This window comes from Scyliorhinus torazame, chromosome 10, assembly GCF_047496885.1.
Source record: "Scyliorhinus torazame isolate Kashiwa2021f chromosome 10, sScyTor2.1, whole genome shotgun sequence".
Lineage (NCBI taxonomy): Eukaryota > Metazoa > Chordata > Chondrichthyes > Carcharhiniformes > Scyliorhinidae > Scyliorhinus > Scyliorhinus torazame.
In genome coordinates, this window is record NC_092716.1 from 90,894,729 (window position 1) to 90,912,829 (window position 18,101).

An 18,101-nucleotide genomic window follows, 5' to 3' on the forward strand; every position below is an offset into this window, starting at 1 on the left:
CCGTGCAAAAAGAATATTACAAAGGTATTCTTGCTCAACTGGTTTCCTTTCCGATTTATTCTGATCTTGATACACAATATATCAGATTACAGTTGAATAATGCTCTTAGTGAAAAGGCATTACCTCTAATCATTCAAAATTTGAAATCTATATGAAACCTTGTTGGTTATGTGTTACAGTTCTGGAATAGACAAATAACATGGACCAACAATGTCTGCGTTGTAAAACATTGATAAACACTAACTTAAAGAGGTAAAAGTATTTTTTAAAAAAGCAATGCGATACCAAATTCCAAATCTACATTCCAAAACAAACACGTTACAAACAGATTTCTGGGGCGAGATTCTCCAACCCCCCGCCGGGTCGGAGAATCGCCAGGGGTTGGCGTGAATCCCGCCCCCCGCGCGATTCTCCGGCCCAGATGGGCCGAAGCCCCGCTGCTAGAATGCCTGTCCCGCCGGCGTAGATTAAACCACCTACCTTACCGGCGGGACAAGGCGGCGCGGGCGGGCTCCGGGGTCCTGAGGGGGCGCGGGGCGATCTGGCCCGGGGGGTGCCCCCACGGTGGCCTGGCCCACGATCGGGGCCCACCGACCCGCGGGCGGGCCTGTGCCGTGGGGGCACTCTTTTCCTTCCGCCTTCGCCACGGTCTCCACTATGGCGGAGGCGGAAGAGACTCCCTCCACAGCGCATGCGCGGGGATGCCGTGAGCGGCCGCTAACGCTCCCGTGCATGCGCCGCCCGGAGATGTCATTTCCGCACCAGCTGGCGGGGCACCAAAGGCCTTTTCCGCCAGCTGGCAGGGCGGAAATTAGTCCGGCGCGGGCCTAGCCCTTTAAGGTTGGGGCTCGGCCCCCCAAGATGTGGAGGATTCCGCACCTTTGGGGCGGTGCGATGCCCGACTGATTTGCGCTGTTTTGGGCGCCGGTCGGCGGACATCGCGCCGATACCGGAGAATTTTGCCCCTGATCTTTGACCACCTCAGTGAGATACATATAACTTTTATCTGCAGTTTCCTACGGCGCCGAGAACCCAGGTTCGATCCTGGCCCCAGATCACTGTCTGAGTGGAGTTTGCACATTCTCCCCATGTCTGCATGGGTTTCACCCCCACAACCCAAAGGTGCGCACGTTAGGTGGATTGGCCACGCTAAATTGCCCCTTAATTGGAACAAAAATATAATTGGTTACCCTAAATGTATTTATTTCTTAAATTAAAAAAAACTTTGATCAGCAGTTTTTTTTGATCAACATGCTGGAATATCAGAAAAATAAGGCACAAAGCTGAGAGGTTAAGTGGAGTTGAGACACAGATCAGTTACGCTCTAATTGAATAGCGAAGCAGGCTTGATGGCTCGGTGGCACAGAGGTTAGCACTGCTGCCTCACAGCCTCAGGGACCTAGGTTCAGTTCCGGCCTCGGGTGGCTGTCTGTCTGGAGTTTGCACATTCTCCCAGTGTTTGCGTGGGTTTCCTTCGGGTGCTCCAGTTTCCTCCCAAAGTCCAAAGATGTGATGAGGTGGATTGTCCATGCTAAATTTGCCCTTAGTGTTCAAAAGGTTAGGTGGGATTATGGCGATAGGGTGGGGGCGTGGGCCTAGGTAGGGTGCTTTTTCAGAAGTTTGGTGCAGACTCAATGGACCGAAAGGCTTCCTTCTGCACTGTTGGGATTTTATTCTATGAATCTAAATGACCTTCTGTTGCGGTTCTAATAGGAAGCATATCATCACATTATCAGGGATTCATATCTGGAATGGTTTTTAGGGAACACCTAGTGGAGTTGCAGTGAAGAACAAGGACCATAAGTTAATTGAAGAAAAATGCCATTACACTTTTAGCATGTCCAAAGGATTTTTTGTGCCTTTTCATTTCTGACAGTTGGGCTTGCAATTACAAGCTGCAAAAAATTACAAATCACAGCCATGGGTTTGTCTACATGTGGACTGCCACTCTATCTTTTTAATTTGGCAAATCCTACTGGTTAACTACCTTCAAGGGTGCTTTCCTTCAATAGAAACATAAAATTGTGTTATTAATCATCTAATTATGCTCTCACTTCTGTACATTCCGGTAGTTATATTGCAAACTCTGAATAGATTGCATCAGCAATGAAGATACCTAAAATGGTGTAGCACAAATTGATGGCTGACTCGGCTTGAGAAAGGAGGAATTTTTCAACAGGTCACAAATTTAGCAATCTTTACTTTATTTGCAAATCTTAATTATCGTAAGTTTATTCCCCAAAATCACATGATAACAATTCATAATCAAAGTGGATTTAGTGGCCATATTTTCAGCAATCGGATGGTGATCTGAATGGTAAAATTACAATTCAAGGGTTCAAGTTTAAAATACTGAAGTGTATGGGAAAAGCTTTCTTTATCCAGCAGCTTGTGCTGAGCCATTTTAGGTTTCTTCACCGCGACAATCTATTCTGATTTGGAAGCGGTGGAGTCAATATAACGCGAACCACCTGCAAATCAGCCCACAGTTGAAATTCTCATTAGTGAGATCAATAAATTGATCTTTGCAGTTTACGGGCTAATTATTCCAGGCTGCATTCAAGCTTCAATTCGAATGTCACTTTGGTTCAGTATATTTCCACAGTTCAAGCACTGTTGCTGTCAGAACTTTTTTGGGGGGGGGGGGGGGGGGGGGGGGAACAGCATGGTGGCTCTGTGGTTAGCACTGCTGCCTCACGGCACTGAGGACCCGGGTTCGATCCCGGCCACGGGTCACTGTCCGTGTGGAGTTTGCACATTCTCCCCGTGTCTGCGTGGGTCTCACCCCCACAACCCAAAGATGTGCAGGGTAGGTGGATTGGGGGACATGGGTTCAAATCCCACCGCGACATCTGGTGGAACTTAAATACAGTTAATAAATTTAAAATTGAAAGCTAGCCTCAGTAATAGTAACCATGAAACTACAGATTGTCAGAAAATCCCATCTTGTTCACGAACATTGTTAAGGGAAGGAAACCTGCTGTCCTTACCTGGCCTAATGGCGACCCATGATGGTCGACTCTCGACTGCCCTCTGACATTGTCGAGATACTCAGGTTCAAGGACAATTCAGGCAACAAATGCTGGCCTCGTCACATCCCATCAAAGAATAAAAAATAACTTTAAATGCACGTCACAATTTTGAGGATACTGGACTTCATATCCATGAAAATCTACCCAAATTAACCTATTTACCCAAATCACTCCACACATCTCACAATGGAATAGTAATCCATTGAAAATGTTATTAAAACGAAACCTCCAGTTACCCTCAACATCAGATATTTTAATCCCTCATCCCATAAAACCCCCGAAACAATGGAACAGCATTTTTATTAGACAAATTACATTTTAATGTTCAACTTGATTTAAGTTTATAAGCTGTCTAGCCAGAGGAAAATTACCATTTAAACAAGTTGGGCCTCTTGTTCAGAACAATGGCACTATATTACTATGCGAGAGGGGGAATTCATAAGGAAACCATTCTCGATCTATTCTGAATATTCAATCATTTTAACATTCGATAAAATAGATCAAGTCCTCACTTGTGGTTGTGTCTAAAAACCGTGTCTTTAAGGGGAATATAAGTTCCCATAGGAATCAATGTTAAAACTGGAGTTAGGTTCAGTCTGACCTTCCTTATCAGGAATAAACATCATATCCTTTAAGTTGACATACTTTACATTATTAAATTCCTACACTGGCAAATTCCTACACTGGCAAATTAAATCACTTTTAAAATAAATTTTATTATAGCAAAGAAAAATTTAAGTTTCCACTTAACAGTACCTCCTGTTCCCTGATCCTCCTGGTTGCTGTCCCTGACCAGCAGCCTCTCCCGACTGTCTGACTTCTTCCCCCATCCCCTGACCCACTTCTTCCCCATCCCAATCACTGACCCACGTTTCCCCCAGTGCCTAAACCAACCTCTCGCCAAACCCCTTGCTCCCCGATTCACCCTCTCACTGAAGCTGCGTTCCCATTCAAGATCCAGATCCAATCGAATGCGGTAGCTCCAAGTCTGTGAGAGTGCAAGTTCCGATGATGTACAAGTGCAGAGCTGGGGCTGTTATAATCCAAGCACTTTTTAAATGTTCCCTCTTGCCATTTCCCTCTCCTGAACCTTCAGTACGAGTGGGCTCGGAGGTGACCAGCGGGAAGCAAGAGAAACAGTGTCATTTAGAGGCAGACGGCTCAATTGGAGAGGGGGTAGAGGAGACCGCAGGTCGGAGGATAGGGAATGGGGAGAGGCTGCAAGTTGGAGGGTCAGAGAGGGGGAGAGGCCGCAAGTCAGAGGGTCTGGGAGGGGCCGCAAGTTGGAGGGTCGTTGGGGGGTGGGGGGGGGGGGAGAAAAGAGAGAGACAGAGAGAGAGAGAGAGAGAGAGAGAGAGAGAGAGAGAGAGAGAGAGACAGAGACAGAGACAGAGACAGAGACAGAGACAGAGAGAGAGAGAGAGAGACCTCAAGTCAGAGGGTCGGGGGGGGCTCATGTCAGAGGGTCGGGGAAGAGGCCTCAAGTCAGAGGGTCAGGGAAGAGGCCTCACGTCAGAGGGTCGGGAAAGAGGGAGAGGCCTCACGTTGGAGGGTCAGGGAGTGGGAGGGGTTGCAAGTCAGAGGGTCAGATAGTAGGAAATGTTGCAAGTTGGATGTTCGAGGCAATGTTGCAAGTTGGATGTTCGAGGAGAGGCCACAAGTTTGAGGGTAGGGGAGGGGGGAGAGGCTGCAAGACAGTCAGGGAAGGGAAGAGATGGCGAGTCAGAGGGTCTTGACTCCAAAATGGTGCCAATCAGGTCACATGGGAAAGAACAAAGAAAAGTACAGCACAGGAACAGGTCCTTCGGCCCTCCACGTCTGTGCCGACCATACTGCCCGACTAAACTACAATCTTCTACACTTCCTGGGTCCGTATCCCGCTATTCCCATCCTATTCATGTATTTGTCAAGATGCCCCTTAAATGTCACTATCGTCCCTGCTTCCACCACCTCCGGTAGCGATTTCCAGGCACCCACTATCCTCTTTGTAAAAAAACTTGCCTCATACATCTACTCTAAACCTTGCCCCTCACACCTTAAACCTATGCCCCCTAGTAATTAACCCCTCTACCCTGGGGAAAAGCCTCTGACTATCCACTCTGTCTATGCCCCTCATAATTTTGTAGTCCTCTGTCAGGTCGCCCCTCAACCTCTGTCGTTCCAGTGAGAACAAACCGAGTTTATTCAAGCGCTCCTCATTACTAATGCCCTCCATACCAGGCAACATTCTGGTAAATCTCTTCTGCACCCTCTCTAAAGCCTCCACATCCTTCTGGTAGTGTGGCGACCAGAATTGAACACTATACTCCAAGTGTGGCCTAACTAAGGTTCTATACAGCTGCAACATGACTTGCCAATTCTTATACTCAATGCCCCGGCCAATGAAGGCAAGCATGCCGTATGCCTTCCTGACTACCTTCTCCACCCGTGTTGCCCCTTTCAGTGACCTGTGGACCTGTACACCTAGATCTCTCTGCCTTTCAATACTCTTGAGGGTATATATTCACTATATATTCCCTACCTGCATTAGACCTTCCAAAATGCATTACCTCACATTTGTCCGGATTAAACTCCCTCTGCCATCTCTCCGCCCAAGTCTCCAAACAATCTAAATACTGCTGTATCCTCTGACAGTCCTCATCGCTATCTGCAATTCCACCAACCTTTGTGTCGTCTGCAACTTACTAATCAGACCAGTTACATTTTCCTCCAAATTATTTATATATACTACAAACAGCAAAGGTCCCAGCACTGATCCCTGCGGAACACCACTGGTCACAGCCCTCCAATTAGAAAAGCATCCTTCCATTGCTACTCTCTGCCTTCTATGACCTAGCCAGTTCTGTATCCACCTTGCCAGCTCACCCCTGATCCCGTGTGACTTCACCTTTTGTACTAGTCTACCATGAGGGACCTTGTCAAAGGCCTTACTGAAGTCCATATAGACAACATCCACTGCCCTACCTGCATCAATCATCTTTGTGACCTCCTCGAAAAACTCTATCAAGTTAGTGAGACACGACCTCCCCTTCACAAAACCATGCTGTCTCTCACTAATACGTCCATTTGCTTCCAAATGGGAGTAGATCCTGTCTCGAAGAATTCTCTCCAGTAATTTCCCTACCACTGACGTAAGGCCCACTGGCCTGTAGTTCCCTGGATTATCCTTGCTACCCTTCTTAAACAGAGGAACAACATTGGCTATTCTCCAGTCCTCTGGGACATCACCTGAAGACAGTGAGGATCCAAAGATTTCTGTCAAGGCCTCAGCAATTTCCTCTCTAGCCGCCTTTAGTATTCTGGGGTAGATCCCATCAGGCCCTGGGGACTTATCTACCTTAATATTTTTCAAGATGCCCAACATCTCGTCTTTTTGGATCTCAATGTGACCCAGGCTATCTACACACCCTTGTCCAGACTCAACATCTACCAATTTCTTCTCTTTGGTGAATACTGATGCAAAGTATTCATTTAGTACCTCGCCCATTTCCACTGGCTCCACACATAGATTCCCTCCCCTGTCTTTCAATGGGCGAACCCTTTCCCTGGCTACCCTCTTGCTTTTTATGTACATGTAAAAAGCTTTGGGATTTTCCTTAACTCTATTTGCCAATGACTTTTCCTGACCCCTTCTAGCCCTCCTGACTCCTTGCTTAAGTTCTTTCCTACTTTCCTTATATTCCACACAGGATTCGTCTGTTCCCGGCCTTTTAGCCCGGACAAGTGCCTCCTTTTTCTTTTTGAGGAGGCGTACAATATCTCTCGTTATCCAAGGTTCCCGAAAATTGCCGTATTTATCCTTCTTCCTCACAGGAACATGCCGGTACTGAATTCCTTTCAACTGACACTTGAAAGCCTCCCACATGTCAGATGTTGATTTACCCTCAAACATCCGCCCCCAATCTAGGTTCTTCAGTTCCCACCTAATAGTGTTATAATTAGCCTTCCCCCAATTTAGCACATTCACCCTAGGACCACTCTTATCCTTGTTCACCAGCACTTTAAAACTTACTGAATTGTGGTCACTGTTCCCGAAATGCTCCCCTACTGAAACATCTACCACCTGGCCGGGCTCATTCCCCAATACCAGGTCCAGTACAGTCCCTTCCCTAGTTGGACTGTCTACATATTGTTTTAAGAAGCTCTCCTGGATGCTCCTTACAAACTCTGCCCCGTCTAAGCCCCTGGCACTAAGTGAGTCTCAGTCAATATTGGGGAAGTTGAAATCTCCCATCACCACAACCATGTTGTTTTTACTCTTTTCCAAAATCGGTCTGCTCCTCTATCTCCCGCTGGCTGTTGGGAGGCCTGTAGTAAACCCCCAACATTGTGACTGCACCCTTCTTATTCCTGATCTCTACCCATATAGTCTCACTGCCCTCTGAGGTGTCCTCTCGTAGTACAGCTGTGATATTCTCCCTAACCAGTAGCGCAACTCTGCCACCCCTTTTACATCCCCCTCTATCCCGCCTGAAACATCTAAATCCTGGAACGTTTAGCTGCCAATCCTGCCCTTCCCTCAACCAGGTCTCTGTAATGGCAACAACATCATAGTTCCAAGTACTAATCCAAGCTCTAAGTTCATCTGCCTTACCCGTTAAAATGAATCTTCCAGCACTCAAAGGAATTACAAGCCCCCATTAACTTACCAATATTAACTGAAACAATATTAAATGGGAAACTACTGTAGTTACGTTGTATTCAGCACTGCACTCAAATACTACCCATGCTATTTAAGCTCAGTTAATAATATAGATGTAAACAAATCGACCATGACGTGTTAACAACGCAAAACCTACTGCCCTATCATAAAAACAAAGTGCTCGAATATTCAGCAGGTCTGGCAGCATTTATCGAAACATTGTTAAGGTTTAGAGTACAGTATGACTCATATCTAGCCTGGAGGATGTTCAATCCAGCCACTCTGACCATAGGATGACCTTTTGTTGTAGAATCACATCCTCGTGGTAACACTCAGGTTATCAAAAAACATTTTAGTTTTTGATCCTTAATAAGTATCAGCAAGGGCAGAAATTTAATCACATATCCTTTGGGAGGTATTCAAAGTAAGGTGAAAGACTGGCAACATCTGGAAAGAAAACTAAAATCAATATTCTGTTTATCTTTACAGTGAGTCATAATTACACAGAATTACAAAAAATTGCAGAAGCATATTTTGTGAAATGCTTTCATCAGCATATCTTAGTGTGTTCGCTGCTCACAGCATTAAGAGCACTAGCTAATTAAATAGCTATCAAAATTAGAATGTCTGTTGAACAGTCTTCCATTTTGTAGTTTATTTCAAATCATTTTCAGAGGAAGTTGAGGACTGAAGGATCTGGATATGCCATGGATGCTTTGGACAAGATTAGATTTTGCAGTTAGCATGGCATGACATCCTGTTGTAGTCGTACCACAGTTGCTGAGTTGGGGTTAGCTTTGGGACGTTTAGGGGCAGCACGGTGGCGGTGGTTAGCATTGCTGCCTCACGGCGCCGAGGTCCCAGGTTCGGTCCCGGCCCTGGGTCACTGTCCATGTGGAGTTTGCACATTCTCCCAGTGTTTGCGTTGGTTTTGCCCCCACAATCCAAAGATGTGCAGTGTACGTGGATTGGCCACGCTAAATTGTCCCTTAATTGGAAAAATGAATTGGGGACCCCAAAAATCATTTTTAAAAAGCTTTAGGACGTTTGCGTCATCCAAATATAAGTGACACAAATATTCCCTGTTAGAATCAAATTTAAAGATTGTATAGCCCATTCTAGCAATTACAAAGTACTGGGCTCCAGCTCTTTAGGAAACACATAGATGAGAAATTGTGGTTATAAGTGTTGGAGGTGAGCATTAAACAAGCAGCTTGTCCCATTCATTTAAATATGGTGGCAGAAACTAGTCACAAGTACATCAACTATGAAGGCATTGGGGCAATCACAGGACCCCCTATGTCGCCTTAACGTTTATAGTCAATTGTATTGCATTCCCTTGGGTTGTCATGCGGCTTCCATCGGTCACATATAGGACTTTACTTTCAGCTATTTGGAAGCCTGAGTAAGCTCTGACAAAAATCAATCTGAAATATTATCTCTTTCTCACCACAGGTGCTGCCACACCATCTGTATGCTCACCCAATGCCTGTGCCTATGTATTTATGCATGTCCTATATTTTTTCATGTATGGAACGATTGGTCTGTACTGCACGCAGAACAATACTTTTCATTGTACCTTGGTACACGGGGCAATAAATCAAATTCAATTCAATTCACCTTCCAGGATAGAGGCAAAAATGCATTCCTCCCTGCTCTTGTTCCTCCCCAGAACCACCCATCCCCACCAATCTGGCTATCTACTAAATATACAGAACTATGGAACATCATACATCTGCTACTGGACAAAGTAATTCACAATGGGTTTCTTCAGATCCAAGTCTGGACACTATTATGTGCTAAAACCAGTCCTGAACTGTGCATCACCACCAGTGATCAACTTAGAAAGGATTTATTTCAACTTCACTAAGGAACAATGCAGCACAAGTCACTGCATTGTGTCTTGGTTGCTTCTGGGCAGATGTTCTCAAATTTCACTCAACTTAAATTTCGTACAACTTATTATACAAAGTTGCCAGCAAAAATGTATAATCTGAAACAAAATAAGGTTTGATTACAGATCAATGGTATAGATTTGCTACATGTGAAAGGTATAACACCCACTACGCAACCTAACATTAGCTCAGCTAGATTAATCGGACATTTTTACCGATCTATTCATGAATGTTCATAGATCATAGAATTTACAGTGCAGGCGGCCGCCATTTGGCCCATCGAGTCTGCACCGGCTCTTGGAAAGAGCACCCTACCCAAGGTCAACACCTCCACCCTATCCCCATAACCCAGCAACCCCACCCAACACTAAGGGCAATTTTGGACACTAAGGGCAATTTATCATGGCCAATCCACCTAACCTGCACATCTTTGGACTGTGGGAGGAAACCGGAGCACCCGGAGGAAACCCACGCACACACGGGGAGGATGTGCAGACTCCGCACAGACAGTGACCCAAGCCGGAATCGAACCTGGGGCCCTGGAGCTGTGAAGCAATTGTGCTATCCACAATGCTACCGTGCTGCCCTTAAATGTGCCACTCATGTGCCACTTAAATGTAAAAAAATTGAACACCAATTAAAATAGATCAAACGCAATTTTTCTATTGCATCAGCAACCTGAGCAGTCACAATTTGTTGAGATAATACAAAATATTATCCCTTATCCATAAGATGAGGACTCTCGCTGAGATAGGATTCCATGGGTAGCCATTCGTCAGATATAGGCTACGATTGTCAGTGCGAGTATTTAGAAAGAAGTGTGAAGAGAGAGGAATTAATTACTTCTCTTTGATCTAAGTTTTCAAAAAAATTGAGTGGCACTGCCCGGACATTTTACGTCGGTACTTTTATTTTAAACTCTTACGAACCCAAGAAATAGCAGTAGGCCATTCAACCCTTAAAGTTTGCTCCACTATTCAACAACTCCATGGCTCATCTGAACGTGGCCTTAACTCCATTTCCCTGTCCCCCATAACCCTCGACTCCCTTGTCAATCAAGAATCTATCTAACACAGCTTGAATGCATTCAATGACCCAGCCTCCACTACTTTCTGTGGAAGAGAATTCCAAAGATTAACGACCCTCTGTAGAAGAAAGTCCTCATCACCACTTTAAAATGGGATACCCCTCATTTTGATACTGTGCCCCCTAGTTATAGATTCCCCCCACAAGCAGGAACATCCTCGCAGCATCTCCCAATCAAACTCCCTCGGAATCTTTGATGTTTCAATAAGATCATCTCTCATTCTTCTAAACTCCAACAAGTACAGGCCCGACTGCTCAACCCTCCCTCATCCCAGGAGTCAGCCTAATGAGCCTTCTCTGAACTGCTTCCAATGCAAGTATGGAGTAAGGAGGGAGGCAAAAACCGTACATGGATGAGATTTCATCAATGCCCTGTACAATGGTAGCAAAACTGTACTGTCCACCATTTTTATACTCTATCCCTTTTGCAATAAAGGCCAACACTCCATATGCCTTCTTAATTACTTGCTGTACCTGAATGTTGACTTTGTGATTCTGCGCCAGGACACCTAGATCGCTCTGTACTGCAGCATTCTGTAGTGTCTCTCCATTTAAATAATATTCTGCTCTTTTGTTATTTTTCCAAAGTGGATAACCTCACATTTTTCCCACATTATCTGCAATATTTGCCCACTATATCCCTTTGTAGACTCTGTATCCTCCTCACTTGTTGTCTTGCCCATCTCCGTATAGTTAGCAAATCTGGCGACAATGAAGTTGGTCCCTTCATCAAAGTCATCAATATAGACTGCAAATACTGGAGGCCGAGGTACTCATCCCTTTGACACTCCACTTGTTAGTTTGTAATCTGTCACTGTTTCCAGTCATTCCTTATTGATGCTAATATATCATCCACACCAAAAACTCTTATCTTGTATAATAACCTTTTATGTGACACCTTATTAAATGTCTTTTGGAATCCAAATACATTACATTTTCCGGTTCCCCTTTTGCCACCTAATTACATCCTCAAAGAACTCTTTAAAAAAAAAATTGCCAAATACAATTTCCCTTTCACAAAACTATGTTGACTTTGGCTGAAATTATGATTTTCTGAATACCCTACAACTTCCTCTTAAATCATGGATTCCAGAATTTTTCCAAAACAAACATTAAGCCAAATGGCCTCCAGTATCCTGCCTTCTTTCTCCCTCCTTTCTTGAACAGAGATGTTACATTGGAGGCTTTCCAATCCAATGGGATCTTTCTACAATCTAGGGATTTAAAAAAAATAAGATTATAATCAATGCATCTACTCGGTGTAGCCCCAAGTCAGAGGTCATATGGGTTCAGTGGATTTGACAGCCTCAACTTCCATTCGTTTTCTCATTACTTTTTCCTCTAGTGATATATTTGTTCCTCCCTTTTGCCTCTTGATTTTCTACCATTCTAGGGATGCTTTTTATGTATTTTACTGTGAGCAACAGTGGAATGAGAACACCTATTTTAAATACAGTAAATTTTGATAAATCACTCAAACAAAATTATTTGTCAGGGACTCTGCCAAGCTAGATCTATGAAATATACTTTCTTTAAAAAGGTTTTCTAAAATATAGCTAAAATTCATCAGATTAAAAAAATTCTGGAGGTACAGGAGTGTGTGGAATTTTTTTTTAAGAAAGGATAACTAGTTGTCATATTAATGGATATCAAAATCAAGTAAAAGAATTGACATCCATTATTAAAATGATGAACTCTCAGCAAAAACTTCAAGTACCACCTACAGTGTAGAAGGCCATTCATCCCATCGAGTCTGCGCTGACCCATTGAATGAGCATCCCACCTCGGCCCACTCCCCCACTCTGTCTCCATTACCACCCTCAACACCGTCCTCGCTACGCCCTTCCAAAATTCCTCCAGCGCTGGGCACGATTTCCTGGGCTCCCTCAGCACTTAACACACCTGTCCTAACCCCCAAAAAACCGGCTCATCCTTGTCCTGGTCATGTGTGCCCTGTGCAGCACTTTAAACTGTATGAGGCTGAGCCTCGCGTACGATGAGGAAGAGTTCAACCTCCCTAGGGCATCTGCCCATGTCCCTTCCTCAACACCACATAACCTGCAAATCTTTGGACACTAAAGGACAATTTAGCATGACTGGTCCACCTAATCTGCACATCTTTGGACTGTGGGAGCACCCAGAAGAAAACCATGGGGTGAAAGTACAAACTCCACACTGACAGTGACCAAGGCCGAAATTGAACCCGGGTCCCTGACACGGTGAGGCAGCAGTGCTAACCATTGTGCCGCCGCTGTCAAAGAGAAAAACTCGTGCAAGTAGTTGGGGATCCAATTAAATTGATCCAGTGGCCAAATTGACAAATTGTTATGTTACAACAGGCCCAACTCTGACGTGAGGTAATGGTCACTTTGGGGATAAAAGTAGAGGTTCCGAAGGTCTTCCTTGCTGGCCAAGTACTGAAGACTCCCGAGGCGGAGTTCCAAAGAAATTACTGTCAAAGAAGGAGCCAGACTCCCGAGGCTGAATTCCAAAAGAATTGGCCTCAATTGTATCCAGATTAATTGCATCGGGCAGCACGGTAGCACATGTGGCTAGCACTGTGGCTTCACAGCACGAGGGTCCCAGGTTAGATTCCCTGCTGGGTCGCTGTCTGTGCGGAGTTTGCACGTTCTCCCCGTGTCTGCGTGGGTTTCCTCCGGGTGCTCTGGTTTCTTCCCACAGTCTAAAGACGTGCAAAAAGGATAGGAGGGGTTATTGGGTTACGGAGATAGGATGGAAGTGAGGGCTTAAGTGGGTCGGTGAAGACTCGATGGGCCGAATTTTTACAAATAATTCTTATTAAGGTTTTCATAAAATATCAATGAAAAAGGAACCCAACAGGGTTAAGTACAAAACACAGTCTAGAAAAGCAACCCTCCATCCCCCCCTCCCCCCGTACATAAATAATAAATTAACATTGACACCCCGACTTAACACAACAGGTATATACACCCCCTCAGGCCCTCCAGTGTAAATAACAAAAACAAAAATAAAGTAACCCCCCCCCGAGTTGCTGCTGCCATTGATCAATGTCTACCGTTCTGCCAGGAAGTCGAAGAACGGTTGCCCCGCCTAAAAAACCCTTGTACCGACCCTCTCAAGGTGAATTTCACCCTCTCCAACTTAATAAACCCCGACATATCGTTGATCCAGGATTCCACACTTGGGGGCCTCGCATCCTTCCACTGAAGAGGAATCCTTCGCCGGACTACCAGGGACGCAAAGGCCAGAATACCGGCCTCTTTCGCCTCCTGCACTCCCAGCTCCTCTGCGACCTCAAATATTGCGAGCCCCCAGCCTGGTTTGACCCTGGTTCCTACCACCCTCAACACCGTCCTCGCTACGCCCTTCCAAAATTCCTCCAGCGCTGGGCACGATTTCCTGGGCTCCCTCAGCACTTAACACACCTGTCCTAACCCCAAAAAAACCGGCTCATCCTTGTCCTGGTCACGTGTGCCCTGTGCAGCACTTTAAACTGTATGAGGCTGAGCCTCGCGTACGATGAGGAAGAGTTCAACCTCCCTAGGGCATCTGCCCATGTCCCTTCCTCAATCTCCTCTCCCAACTCCTCCTCCCACTTGCCTTTCACCTCCACCACCGAGGCCTCCTCCTCCTGCATCACCTGGTAAGTTTCAGAGATCTTCCCCAAAGAGCACCCTGTCCTGTACTGTGTGTGGCAGCAGCCGCAGGAATTCCACCACCTGCTGCCTGGCAAATGTCCTTACCTGTAAGTACCTGAAGGTGTTCCGGGGGGGGGGAGGAGCCCGTACTTCTCCTCCAGCTCACCCAGGCTCACGAACTTCCCGTCCACAAACAGGTCCCCCAACCTTCGTATCCCTGCCCTGTGCCACCCCGAAAACCCTCCATCTGTTCTCCCTGGGAGGAACCGGTGGTTCCCCTGTATTGGGGTCCACACCGAGGCCCCAGCTTTCCCCCCGTGCCGCCTCCACTGCCCCCAGATTTTGAGGGCAGCCGCCACCACCGTGGTATACCTCCTTAGAGGAAACAGCAGCGGCGCCGTTGCCAGCGCCCCCAGACTCATACCCACACAAGATGCCATCTCCAACCTCTTCCATGCAGCCTCCTCCCCCTCCATCACCCACTTGCGCACCATCGTAGCATTGGCGGCCCAGTAGTATCTGCGCTGTATGTTCTATGCATCGCTGGTTGACTGCGTGTTATTTCTAATTCTAGTTGCACAGATTTATTTACCGGCTCGATAAAATGAGATTTGAATGGAAGAATTAGGGGTTCCTCAGATTAATATAGATACATACATAAACAGACTTACACATGCTCTAATTCAAAGACAAAAGACTGAATTTTACACAGCCCATTAGTGGTGAGCACGGTGGTGGGGTTGGGGGGGGGGGGGGGGGGGGCAGGAAAATAAAGGGAGCCACTTGGGGACTGCTCCCCAACACATTCTGGCTGCTGAGGAATTTCCTGGAGTGGTCTGGGAAGCGGTTCAGTTGCCCTGTTCCACAGCACCCCCCCCCCTTAAAGCAAGTGACTGACTTCCATGTGGCAGCTGAAGGCGCCATGCAGTCACATTGATACAAAAGATCTTGATAGCAGCTGATACCAATCCAGCCATGGGGGTTTCCCCTCCACTCACTGGTCTACATCGCAGTTTTCTATTGAATGCTTTGCAGCCCAGCAAGGGGGCCTGCATGTTGAGGCACCCTCACTCAATCTGTCTCAGCAGCAACGGCCCTCCTATTGGGCTAACATTATTGGGCGATCACCCAGTGTTCTTAAGAGGATGACAAGTGCAGATGTGGCCAATTAGGATTCCGCGTCTGGGAAGATTACTCTGTCAGTCTTGCTGCTGGCAGCTGCAGGCTTGGGATCCCCCCTTTGGTCCTGGTGACAAGGTCTCAATGCCCATGAAAAAATGCAGCCCAAAAGGTTGAAAGGAAGTATTAAGTTGCTGTGTTATACAAAATATCTGCTTGGCAAAATAGATGAGCTGCAGATTGTATAGGCAAAAAAAAAAACTTTTTTAAACAATATAAATTGTCATATTGCTGGCTCAGTGGACTAATGGGCTGAAACATTGAGTTATATATAGATTACAAGTGTCTCCGATTTGATTTCTATTCAGTTTTCACTTGGCTTGCATGGCAGCAGGAGTTTTGACAATTGACTTCAAATGTTCAGAGACCCTGGGAATGAGGAAGACCTTAAGCCTTGTTCTCGCTTCTGATGGCTCTCCACTGACCCCTGCTGGAAAGTCTACTTGCATGAGTGCACCAGGTAAGAACACTGCCATGATGCACTGACTCAACTGGTCAATGTCTCCTCTGCACACACATGAAGGACGGCAACTTGGGCGAGATGCTAAAGGGCTAACAAGCACTGGTGTCAAAGTATAAAATCTGTAGGAGCTGGCCGGCAATGGGAGAGAAAAGAAGAAAATTAGAACCATTTTGTTTTCACACAGCCAGCACCAGGTAACAAATTAAGCCATTGTTTAGAGAGATTTTCAAACATAATTCCTGCAGTCTTTAATTTGTAGAAGGGAAATATTGCAGAATAAAATCCATATCTGCCACCCATGTATCACCTGCGACAAATATTTTTTTTTCATGATTTCAGCACCTTTAAATGGGACTAAATTTAGTTGAATTAAACGTTTAGAAATCAATAATAGGGGCTGCATGGTGGTGCAGCGATTAGCACTGGGTTCAATCCCAGCCCTGGGTCGCTGTCTTTGTGGCGTTTACACATTCTCCCCGTGTGGGTTTCGCCCCCACAACCCAAAAAGATGTGCAGGGTAGGTGGATTGGCCATGCTAAATTGCCCCTTAATAAAAAATATTATTTTTTAAAAAGGAAATCAATAAAATGGTTCACTACATTAAAACAGCACTGCATCCTTCATGTTCACTTTTCACAGTTTTGTGAACAGAGATTGAATTTAAGTTTTAAAAGCTGTAGTAATACTCTCTTTCAACCACCCCCATGTTCCATTCTTTTGTCTATTCCAAGCAAAGTATTCCTAGTGTTTTTGAATGTTTCCAAAGATTTACAGGCTCCAGATATTCATTTTATTGAAGGAAATAGAATATATCCTTTAGGTGGAGATGACAAGCAAATTAGCTCCATGAACTTCAACAATATTACAGTTGTGTTGAATTGACAATTTACAATGCAGCAAGAGAGCTCGATTGCCAGCTCTTCAAAATAATATGGCGAGCCACCTAGATCTTGGTACAGAATTGACAAAGCTGTTCCTAGATACTAGCTGATGCACCATCAACCGCAGGCACTCATATCTTCAATTCTGCTGGTGTAGGGTGTTGTCCATTATTGTTCCGCTAATACGCCACACCATACAGTTTTAGATCTTCAAAATGGCTGCGCTTTGCACAACACAGAATATAGCTCAATCTGCAAAAATGACCAAGCATCTTAATTCAAAAGTAAATTAAAACCAATTTTCTTCTAACGTTATAAAAAATTGTATCCAAACTCTCAGTTATTCCAATATAAACCGAAGCATTCTGCTATTTTATCAAAAACTGAGAACACTTGGAAACATATATGTACCACCATAAACTGCTTTATTTTGCTGTAGTTGGTCAATTCCCAAGTAGCATTTTGCAATTTGATGACATTTAAATAGTGTTTTTAATGCTGTCGCAAATTTTCACTTACCCTCTTCCTGGACTCCTCAATAGCTGACAGCAGTGCATTATCGCGTTCATTCTTCAGAAAACCCTACAGGGTAAAGAAAGTCACATCAATGCCAGTGCTTAAAACGCTGTTACACCAGGCTTCACCACGGCATGAACGAACAGTCATCACTGCACAGTCTGCATAATTAGTAAATCCAGAGAAGGATGTAAAAAAAAAAAAAATCCATAGCATATCAACCTGCTGAAAGCAGTTATCTACAACGCTTGATACAATTTGTGTCACACAGATTCTGCACGACAGGGCGAAATCTAAAATTATATCCTGCTAAAAACCATTATTAGTTGATTTTGTCGCCGACTACCATGCATCCTCAATAGGAAAATAGAATATATCTTCGCCTATGCATTTAACCAGTGAGGCTTGCTAGTCATTTAGACTGTGGAGTTGAGAATTTAGTCTGCTGACAATATATTCCTACCTATTGCTTCATACTTCTGGCAAAGCCATTCTGACATGTACAAAAAAAAACTATTATAGAAAAATAGGAGGTGAAATGGCAGCTTCCCACCAGTCTCTCTCTCTCTCTGCAGGCATCTCCATTATTCTTTAACCTGCATATGGAACACCACTGGCAATGACAAGTGGAAAGAAATACTAATTCGCCTTGTCGTTTTCAATGTAATTTCTCACCCCAAAATTGTAGAGTTGCCTTCATTTGTCCCCCTACTCTTGGCAGCATGTGCTCAATGGTGCAGCAATCATTCAAATGACCCCACCCCAGCTCAGAAGTCGGATGGACAAT

At 45.1% G+C, this 18,101-nt stretch overlaps 1 protein-coding gene across 2 annotated transcripts in view; it reads right to left on the reverse strand.

Moving 5' to 3' along the window:
• The window catches only part of nup93 (nucleoporin 93), a 173,824-nt gene that overhangs the window by 40,729 nt on the left and 114,994 nt on the right, over positions 1-18,101 (reverse strand). For both annotated transcript variants that reach the window (XM_072518422.1, XM_072518423.1), the window contains one exon: positions 17,318-17,380. In XM_072518422.1, coding sequence (XP_072374523.1) covers positions 17,318-17,380 — 63 coding nt within the window. The remainder of the gene's footprint in view (positions 1-17,317; positions 17,381-18,101) is intronic.